The sequence below is a fragment of the Mustela lutreola genome, chromosome 2 (genome assembly GCF_030435805.1).
Source record: "Mustela lutreola isolate mMusLut2 chromosome 2, mMusLut2.pri, whole genome shotgun sequence".
Classification (NCBI taxonomy): Eukaryota; Metazoa; Chordata; class Mammalia; order Carnivora; family Mustelidae; genus Mustela; species Mustela lutreola.
In genome coordinates, this window is record NC_081291.1 from 11231377 (window position 1) to 11242492 (window position 11116).

The 11116-nt window shown below is 38.4% G+C and overlaps 1 protein-coding gene across 2 annotated transcripts; it reads left to right on the top strand.

The window, feature by feature from the left end:
- Positions 1 to 6278: 6278 nt before the first annotated feature.
- Positions 6279 to 10825, top strand: LOC131825723 (olfactory receptor-like protein OLF4). Of its 2 annotated transcripts, XM_059165127.1 has the most exons (2): positions 6279 to 7189; positions 10783 to 10825. In XM_059165127.1, the coding sequence occupies exons 1-2, from the start codon at positions 6279 to 6281 to the stop codon at positions 10823 to 10825; spliced, it is 954 nt and encodes a 317-aa protein (XP_059021110.1). The 2 variants fall into 2 exon arrangements, with proteins under 2 accessions (XP_059021110.1, XP_059021111.1); XM_059165128.1 differs by lacking the exon at positions 10783 to 10825 and having other exon boundaries at positions 6279 to 7226.
- The last annotated feature ends 291 nt before the right edge of the window (positions 10826 to 11116 follow it).

Sequence of the window (11116 nt, forward strand, 5' to 3'; positions counted from 1 at the left end):
TGCTTTAAGCACATCATTCCCCCATGAAACATTGCTCTGGACATATTTGGGAGGGTTTTATTCTGCATACTATAAAGTCTTTTTCATATGTGTGCTACTTTAGTCACTTATAAAAACAATAAATCCAGATTTTACACAGCCTCAGGAATGAGTGAATACAGGTTTCCATCATAATTTTGTGCAATGACCACATTCAGTGCAGAAGACTTAAAACTCCCTGCAACTATCTCTAATACTGGATCACACAGCCTTGATAAAGAAGAGTGATCTGTATACCAGGATCCACACACCAACATCACCTGGAAACTTGCTGAAAATACAGAATCTCTGAGCCACCCTTGAAATAAGATAAGATCCCGAATATTTAGTGGGATCTGTGTGGATTCACAGGCACACTGAAGTTGGAGAGGTGCTAGTCTGGATGGGTTTCTCAGGATTTATGGTTGTCATTTGTTGTAGGATAATAATATTTTGGGGTGCTTTCCTTTGGACTGTGAGTGTTCAGCAGCATCCCTTCAGACATTGCCAGACATGCCCAGGGATAAATTCATTTCTGGTTGAGAAACTGCCTGAGAGCTTGAAAGCTAGAATCATCCTGCAGAATGACACTTCAGGCCCACAACATACCCATATATTCAATGTGAACAGTTCACGAGACAGCACCAAGTATCATTTCTGGAACATAGATTGGAGTTCATAAGTTTACTTCCTCAGGATAATATTTTTATAATAATTAAATCAAACAATCCCTATAAGATGAAACCTCACTTTATAGTACAGAAAATGATTTAAACATATCTGTTTTAACATTATATAACATCATTTTATGACAAAGAACTAAGTGACAGCCCTTTGGGCTCTCTGCTCAGCAGGGAGCCTGCTTTCCCTCTCTCTCTGCCTGCCTCTCTGCCTACTTCTGATCTCTCTCTCTGTCAAGTAAATAAATTAAAAAAAGAAAAATAAAAAAGAACTAAGTGACAGCCCTTAACTTGTATAAAGAAAAAAATTCTAATTGTAAGAAATATAAATAAACATATAGTAAATATAAAGTCACTATATATATACATATATATATATATATATATATATATATATATATATATAGAGAGAGAGAGAGAGAGAGAGAGAGATTCCTAATTGAAACAACAAATATGTCTTGAAGCCAATGGGTGTAGTGGCCAAAGTTTATTATCAGAAGAGCCCTCTCTGCAATGGCCATGGTCACCAAACTGTGGAAAGAACCAAGATGCCCTTCAACGGATGAATGGATAAGGAAGATGTGGTCCATATACACTATGGAGTATTATGCCTCCATCAGAAAGGACGAATACCCAACTTTTGTAGCAACATGGACGGGACTGGAAGAGATTATGCTGAGTGAAATAAGTCAAGCAGAGAGAGTCAATTATCATATGGTTTCACTTATTTGTGGAACATAACAAATAGCATGGAGGACATGGAGAGTTAGAGAGGAGAAGGGAGTTGGGGGAAATTGGAAGGGGAGGTGAACCATGAGACTATGGATTCTGAAAAACAATCTGAGGGTTTTGAAGGGGCAGGGGGTGGGAGGTCGGGGTACCAGGTGGTGGGTATTATAGAGGGCATAGACTGCATGGAGCACTGGGTGTGGTGCAAAAATAATGAATACTGTTATGCTGAAAATAAATTAAAAAAAGAAAAAGAAGAGCCCTCTCCTCTGCCCTATTGAAAAGAATAACAGACTGTGTCTGGAGATAGCAGGGCTGAGTTCCCACCACATATCAATGCTTTGAAGGTAAAGAGACCTAATCCAGGTGGCCCCTGGATCATAGACTTGGAGAAAATTGTAACTTGAGGCTGATGTGAGATGCTAGAAGATTCACATATCAGGAAGGGGGCAAGTTCAGGGAAAGACACTAGAAAAGAAAAGAAAAACTGATTTCACATGACCTCTAACCTAGTCTTTTGGGAACTGAGGTTCATTGGAAAAATAACCTTTCTGTCCAGAGGACTTTCCCTCTTGGGAATCATGTGCTTAGAGTTTGGAGTCACAAGAGGGAAGTGTGGCTAATGAGCAGACATGGAGAGTTGTAAATACCTTCTTGTCTCCAGTCCGTCAGTCCTGGCAACAAGAAAGGCCATGATTCTTGTCTATTTGTGCTGAGTCCTTACTCTGGCTAGAAACCAATATTTCACTCCTTCCTGCTGCCTCAGCTGAGGGCAGAGCTTGAGACCCTATCAGCTGTCATCCAGGGAGGAATTCAACTTCCACAAGTAAACCTTCCTGTCACACACCCCAGCCAGGTGAGTCCAACATCACAGTGGTCCATGGATGACAGGGTCAGAGAGAATGGAAGCCAAGAACATTGAAGCATCACCATGTGAGAGTCAACTCAGCTTAGCCCAGAACAAGTGATCACTGTATTTGTCCATTTGCTTAAGTATTTAATGTATTATTAGTGCTAATGTCAATTTTACAGAGTAACAGCTACTCATTTTTGAAGGTCTTTCATATTATTTATTATTAAACTGCTAATATAGCAATGCTATAAAAAGTGTGTTGAGATTGTTACACTCAATGTGTGGATCTAATTGGGTATGATTTTGTCCTCTGGGAGTCACTGATAAGCTGGAGCCAGCTTTGCCTGTTACACTGGAAAGAGTTCATGGAGGACAGGAATATCTAAACATCCTACAATGCACAGGACACACCTCACCCCAGGGCAGGCTCTGGCCAGAATGTCCAGGTGCAGAGACAGAGAAACCCTGCAGTAAAGAATATCTCTATTTGGATCACAGCTATCTTCAGGTTCTGCCTTCAACCTTGTAACACTTACTTCCTGCCCACAAATTCACAGTAACCCCTTGGCTACCTGTTTAAAAGTTTTAACCACAGTGGTACCTGAGTGGTGGCTCAGATAGTTAAGCATCTGCCGTCAGCTCAGTCATTATCCCAAGGTTCTGGGATCCAGCCCCACAGAGGGCTTTCAGCTCAGCAGTCAGCTTCTCCCTTTCACTCTGCCTGTCCACCTGCTTATGCTCTCTCTGTCTCTCAGATGAATAAATGAGATATTTAAAATAAAATTAGTTTAAACATTGTTGATTAATTAATTCAACATTGTTTGTTCAACAAAATATGCAACAGCTCTGTAATTTTTCCCCCCAAGGTGCTGGTGATGGAGATGTTTCTTGTTTTCTTAAAGTATCCTTCAGGTTCAGCAAACTTCATGTATTTGATTGCTATTCTGATTGGCCTTTATTATTAGATGCCCATATGTTATTCTCTCTCTCTCTCTCTCTATCTCTCTCTCTCTGTTTTTACTTTTAAAACATCATCAGCGTTTCAAATTGTTTCCTCTGATCATTGTTTCTCCATTGACATTTGGAACATATAATTTGACCATAAAAATTTACATTTTATGTAAATATGTCTACCTTCTTATTTCTGAATTTCTTGCTTTGTTTAGGGGTGTTGCCCATCTGTAATTTTTATATGTAGTTTTATTGATGTTATACTGTATTGTTTGGTTACATGTACCCTGAAGTCATAAACCCTCTGGTTTTCTATAGGGTCTGAGAGAGGGAACAGATTTCATAGTCTTCCAGATAGATACCCCTTTGCCTGCATTTATTGAGAAATTCAACCTTTTCCAAGGAAACTGAAATACAACCTTACCATGTGGTAAATGTCTCTATACATTGAGGCCTGATTTCTAACTCATTTAACAAACAAATACTAAGTATTTTAGGAACATTATATATTATATTCTTTTGTGTCTAGGACTTCTACAGTTTAATTATTGACCCATATTGACATCATTAATAATTGTTATTTTATATCCTATTTTAGTTCATTTTGGTTTTTCATGCAATTTTGCCTAGAACAAGTGTTTTGAAATTACTCAATTTACATTTTTTAAATTTATTTTTATTTATTTTCAGCATAACGGTATTCATTATTTTTTCACCACACCCAGTGCTCCATGCAATCAGTGCCCTCTATAATACCCACCACCTGGTACCCCAACCTCCCACACCCTCACCACCTCAATCCCCTCAGATTGTTTTTCAGAGTCCATAGTCTCTCATGATTCACCTCCCCTTCCAATTTCTCCCAACTCCCTTCTCCTCTCTAACTCCTCATGCCCTCCATGCTATTTGTTATTCTCCACACACGTTACACCAGTTAGAATGGCCAAAATTAACAAGACAGGAAACAACATGTGTTGGGGGGGATGTGGAGAAAGGGGAACCCTCTTACACTGTTGGTGGGAATGCAAGTTGGTGCAGCCTCTTTGAAGAACAGTGAGATTCCTTTAATTTCTTGATATCCCTCAAGAAATTAAAAATAGAACTTCCCTATGACCCTGCCATTGCACTCCTGGGTATTTACCCCAAAGATACAGATGTCGTGAAAAGAAGGGCCATCTGTACCCCAATGTTTAGAGCAGCAATGGCAACAGTCGCCAAACTATGGAAGAACCAAGAGGCCCTTCAACGGACGAATGGATAAGGAAGATGTGGTCCATATACACTATAGAGTATTATGCCTCCATCAGAAAGGATAAATACCCAACTTTTGTAGTAACATGGACGGGACTGGAAGAGATTATGCTGAGTGAAATAAATCAAGCAGAGAGAGTCAATTTACAGTTTAACCTGGTTTTATGATCTCTTTATTCTGTTCATTCTATACCTATCCATATTTGAAGGGCTTTTTATATTAAACACATATATTCACAAAACTTGGTGAAAAAACAAAAATGAACAAAGTTGAAGTCCCTGCACTTTTAAACATGAACCCTCACAATGGGGACAGAACATAATGAAATAAATGTGTGTATGAAATGATCCACAGACAAAATGATATGAAGGAAATTAGTGAGTACAAAAAGATAGAATTATCATGGTGGACAGGATTGTAGAGCATGGTCTGTGGACCCCATTGCACATTGGGCGAAACCCAGAATGAGGATTTGAGTGTGCCCACTGGGTTCGTAAAATAGGTCTATACCCAAAGCTCAAGAATATCAAGAAAATATGCCACATAGAGAAGAGAGAAAGGGACTAACATCCCCTATCAGACCACATAGAAATGAATTGGCCAGAAATGATGCAGAGGGTACATGAAAAATAAGTCTCCAGCGTTTGATATAAAAATGCCCAACTTTTGTTGTGTTATGTATACTTCCTTTTGTGAAGTGTTTGTTTAACCCAATGCTCAATTTTAAAAATGTGTGTGTGTGTGTGTGTGTGTGTATTTGGGCATATATTTTAATATTTAAATAAATTATTTGCCCATGGTAGGCTTAAGAATTGGCATTTCTGCATTTTGCAGGGGAACAGTTAGTGATCTGGACTATGTGGATTGAATCCATTTCCATTCCTGGCACAATCAAGATGGCAGGGAATGGTGTTGTATGCGTGTGTGTGACTTGTAGAATGTGAGCAGTCCCCATAACAAAGTGCAAGGACTCAGGACTCCCAAGGTGACAAGAGAGGCCACTAAGAAGGGGATCTGGTTCAATTCATGAGATGCCTTTGCAACACAATGAATACAGTGGGAGAGGCAGTGTGGACAAGGAAGACCCTTTGCCTTGAGGTTTCAAGTTAGCAGAGAGGCCACTTCTCTACTCAGGCTCCCTTCTGCTCATTCTGCTTGTAGCACTGGCTTTGCTTTTTTCACATGAACATTTGGAAACAAGTACTTTTCTTGAGGCCTTTGCATTGGCAATTCCCTCTCCTCTGTAATCCTTGAGCTGCCTCCATCTCTTACTTGAGATTTTTTGTTCCAATGTCACCTTGTTCACAGAATTGACGTACATACCCAAGAAAATAGCATGCCATATTCACTCTGCTTTATCCGTGCTTTCTTTTTCTTCATACCATCTCCTACCCTCTGAAATGCTATTTATTTTCTTATTTGTTAATATATTATTTCTCCATTATTGAGTGATAGGGAATTTTGTTCTTTACAACCCTATATTCATCACCTAGAAATGCCTAAATCATGGCCAGGACTTAATTTGTATTTCTGGGATTTGCAATAATTTTTAACTAAAAATGTGGAATACGTGGTCTTTTGTAAATTAAGTGATAGAAACAAAAATCCCATAACTATGGTGGTACAAGGGCTCCCCTGAATGGGACCCTATCCATGTGCAAAATATTAAAATAAATACAGACTACAAAATTAATTATGAATTAAACTACAAAATTTAAAAGTTAGCATTTTAAGTCTGTGAGTGTATGAAAATTAATCATGCTATTGCCTCTGTCCATGAAGTCACCTCCACCACATGAAAGCCAGCAATGATACACGATTTTCAAAGTTTCTTCTTCTGGGATTTTCAGAGGAACCAGAACTGCAGCCCCTCATATTTGGGCTTTTCCTCTCCATGTACCTGATCACTGTGGTTGGAAACCTGCTCATCATTCTGGCCGTCCACTCTGACTCCCACCTCCACACCCCCATGTACTTCTTCCTGGCCAACCTCTCCTTTGTAGACATCTCTTCCACTTCCACCACTGTCCCTAAGATGCTGATGAATATACAGACAGAAAGTAAAGTCATAACCTATGCAAGCTGTGTCACACAGATTTATTTTTTCGTACTCTTTGCTGTATTGGATGTCTTTCTCCTGGCCGTGATGGCCTATGATCGCTTTGTGGCCATCTGTCAGCCTCTACACTACATGGTTATCATAAACCCTCAGCTTTGTAGACTTCTGGTTCTAATGTGCTGGACCATATGTATACTTCATTCCCTTCTACAAACCTTAATGGTGTTGTGGCTGTCCTTCAGTACAGAGGTGGAAATCCCCCACTATTTCTGTGAACTCAATCAGATGATCCAACTTGCCTGTTCTGACACCTTTCTCAATAATATGGTGATGTATTCTGCAGCTGTCCTGCTGGGTGGTGCTCCCCTGGCTGGGATCCTTTACTCTTATTCTAAGATTGTTTCCTCCATATGTGGAATATCATCAGCTCAGGGCAAGTATAAAGCATTTTCCACTTGTGCATCGCACCTTTCTGTTGTCTCCTTATTTTATTGTACAATGCTTGGTGTGTACCTTAGCTCTGCTGCTACCCAGAGCTCCCACGCAAGTGCAGTGGCCTCAGTGATGTACACGGTGGTCACACCCATGCTGAACCCCTTTATCTACAGCCTGAGGAACAAAGATGTAAAGAGGGCTCTGAAAACATTCTTTGTGAAGGAGACTCTACGTGGCCAGTTGTCATAGGAAAGAACAAGTTCCTGAGATCGCTTAAGCTTAGTTTCCTGAGCAAAATTTTATTGGATAAGTGTTTTTATTCAGTTACTAATGACAATGTAAAATGAGTACATTAGTGTTTAAAACACATTTATGGTCTGACAATTCAAGGGGTCAAAAACTCTGAAATGGTTCTCATTGGGCTAAAAAAAAAAAAAGTGTTTGCAAGACTTGGTTCATTCTGGAAGCTATAGGGACAAATGTGCTTATTATTTTTATTCCAAAATCATTAAAAGAGTGCAAAAAAATTCTACATATATTTCTTATAATTCTTATAATTAAAAAATTCTTGTTAATAATTTGTAAGGGACCAAATAACTAACTAGGTCTTTTATCCATTTTGAGTTTATCTTTGTGCACGGTGTAAGAGAATGCTTGAGTTTCATTCTTCTACATATAGCTGCTTAGTTTTCCCAGCACCATTTACTGAAGAGATTGTCTTTTTTCCACTGTATATTTTTTCCTGTTTTGTCAAAGATTATTTGTCCATAGAGTTGAGGGTCCATATCTGGGCTCTCTACTCTGTTCCACTGGTCTATGTGTCTGTTTTTATGCCAGTACCATGCTGTCTTGGTGATCACAGCTTTGTAGTAAAGCCTGAAATCAGGTAACATGATGCCCCCAGTTTTGTTTTTGATTTTCACATTTCCTTAGTGATTTGGGGTCTCTTCTGATTCCATACAAATTTTAGGATAATTTGCTCCAGCTCTTTGAAGAATACCAGTGGAATTTTGATCAGAATGGCATTAAAAGTGTAGATTGCTCTAGGAAGTTTACACATTTTAACAATGTTTTTTCTTCCGATCCAAGAGCATTAAATGGTCTTCCATCTTTTTTGTGTGTTCTTCAATTTCTTTCATGAGTGTTCTGTAATTCCTTGAGTACAGATCCTTTACCTATTTGGTTAGGTTTATTCCCAGGTATCTTATGGTTCTTGATGCTATAGTAAAGGGAATAGACTCTTTAATTTTCCTTTCTGTATCTTCATTGTTAGTGTATAAGAAATCCACTGATTTTTGTACATTGACTTTGTATCCTGCCATGTTGCTGAATTGTTGTATGAGTTCTATTAGTTTGGGGGTGGAGTCTTTTGTGTTTTCCAAATAAAGAATCATGTCATCTGCAAAGAGAGAGAGTTTGACATCTTCATTGCCAATTTGGATACCTTTTATTTCTCTTTGTTGTTCGATTGCTGTTGCTAGGACTTCTAATACCATGTTGAACAAGAGTGGTGAGAGTTGGCATCCTTGTCGTGTTCCTGATCTCAACGGGAAAGCTGCAAGCTTTTTCCCTTTGAGGATGATATTTGCTGTGGGTCTTTCATAGATAGATTTGATGAAGTTCAGGAATGTTCCCTCTATCCCTATACTTTGATGCGTTTTAACCAGGAACGGATGCTGCATTTGGTCAAACGCCTTTTTCTGCATCAATTGAGAGGACCATGTGATTCTTCTCTCTTCTCATATTAATTTTTTCTATCACATTGACTGATTAGCAAATGTTGAATCATACTTGTAGCCCAGGAATGAATCCCACCTGGTCATGGTCGATAAACAAAGAGGCAACCCATGGAATGGGAAAAGATATTTGCAAATGACTACAGACAAAAGGTTGATATCCAGGATCTATAAAGAACTCCTCAAACTGCACACACAAAAACAGACAATCATATAAAAAAAAAAGTGGGCAGAAGATATGAACAGACACTTCTCCAATGAAGACATACAAATGGCTAACAGATACATGAAAAAATGTTCATCATCACTAGCCCTCAGGCAGATTCAAATTAAAACCACATTGAGATACCACCTTACACCAATTAGAATGGCCAAAGTTAGCAAGACAGGAAACAACATGTGTTGGAAGGGATGTGAAGAAAGGGGACCCTCTTTTTTTTTAATTTTAATTGATATATTTATTTTCAGAAAAACAGTATACATTATTTTTTCACCACACCCAGTGCTCCATGCAATCCGTGCTGTCTATAATACCCACCAACTGGTACCCCAACCTCCCACAGCCCCTCCACTTCAAACCCCTCAGATTGTTTTTCAGAGTCCATAGTCTCCACCTCCCCTTCCAATTTACCCCAACTCCCTTCTCCTCTCTAACACCCCTTGTCCTCCATGATATTTGTTATGCTCCACAAATAAGTGAAACCATATGATAATTGACTCTCTCTGCTTGACTTATTTCACACAGCGTAATTTCTTCCAGTCCCATCCACCTTGCTACAAAAGTTGGGTATTCATCCTTTATGATGGAGGCAATTAATCTTTGACAAAACAGGAAAAAATATACAGTGGAAAAAAGACAGTCTTTTCAATAAATGGTGCTGGGAAAACGGGACAGCTATATGTAGAAGAATGAAATTCGACCATTCTCTTACACCGTACACAAAGATGTACTCAAAATGGATAAGAGACCTCAATGTGAGACAGGAATCCATCAGAATCCTAGAGGAGAACATCTGCAGTAATCTCTTCGATATCAGCCACAGCGACTTCTTTCAAGGTATGTCTCCAAAGGCAAAGGAAACAAAAACAAAAATAAACTTTTGGGATTTCATCAAAATCAATAGCTTCTGCATAACAAGGAAACAGTCAAGAAAACACAGAATGGGAGAAGATATTGGCAAAAAAAAAAAAATTAGAAAAACAACAGCTACCAAAAAAAGAAGTTAAAAATAGAGCTACTACATGACCATGCAATTGCCCTAGTAGGTATTTACCCAAAGGATACAAGTGTTGCTATTAGAAGGGACACCTGCACCCCAATAATTATAGCAGCAATATCCACAATAGCCAAAGTACAGAAAGAGCCCAGATGTCCATTGGTAGATGAATGGATAATCAGATTATATATATAACCTTATAATTATGTATGTTATCTATACTAATATATTGATTATATTTAAATATATATGTATTATATATAATGGAATATTACTCAGCCATCAGAAATAATTAAACTCTTACCTCTTACTTTGATGTGGATATAACTGGAGGGCATTATGCTGAGTGAACTAACTCAATCAGAGAAAAACAATTATCATATGATTTCACACATGTGTGAAATTAATGAACAAAATAGAGGATCATAGGGGAAGGGAAGAAAAAATAAATAAGGTGAAGTTAGAGAGGCAAACAAACCGTAAGAGACTCTTAACTATAGGAAACAAGCTGGGAGTGCTGGAGTGGAGGTGGGTGAGGGGATGGGACAACTGGTTGATGGGCATTAAAGAAGGCATGTGATACAATGAGTACTGGGTGCATATGCAACTAATGAATTGCTAAACTCTACATCTGAAAATATTGATACAGTATATGTTAACTAAATTAATTTAAATAAAATAAGTTTTCAACAAAAGGTGTTCAACATCAGTAATCACCAGCGAAACAGAAATCACAACAACAATGCAATATTACCTCATGCCTCCTTGAATGTTCAGTATCCAAAAGACAAAAAACAAGTGTTGGTGAGAATGTGGGAAAAGGGAATCCTGTGCACTGTTGATAGGGATGTAAATTGGGGCAGTCACTGTAGAAAAGAGTATGGAGGCTCCTTGAAAACATTAAAAATAAAACTACCATATGATCCATGAATTTCACTTCTGAGCATTTTCTGAAGGAAATAAAAACATAAATTTAAAAAGATATACATACCCCTTTCATTTTGCAGCATATTTACAGTAACCAAGACATGGAAACTACCTAGATAGAAGTTCATCAATGGATGACTGGATAAAGGGTGTTGTACTAAGTGATGACAGAGTAGGGAACCTTCCTTTATCTGGTCCCTCAAATTTAGCTGGGTATCTATGAAATCATTCTGAACACACATGAATTCCACCTGAGATA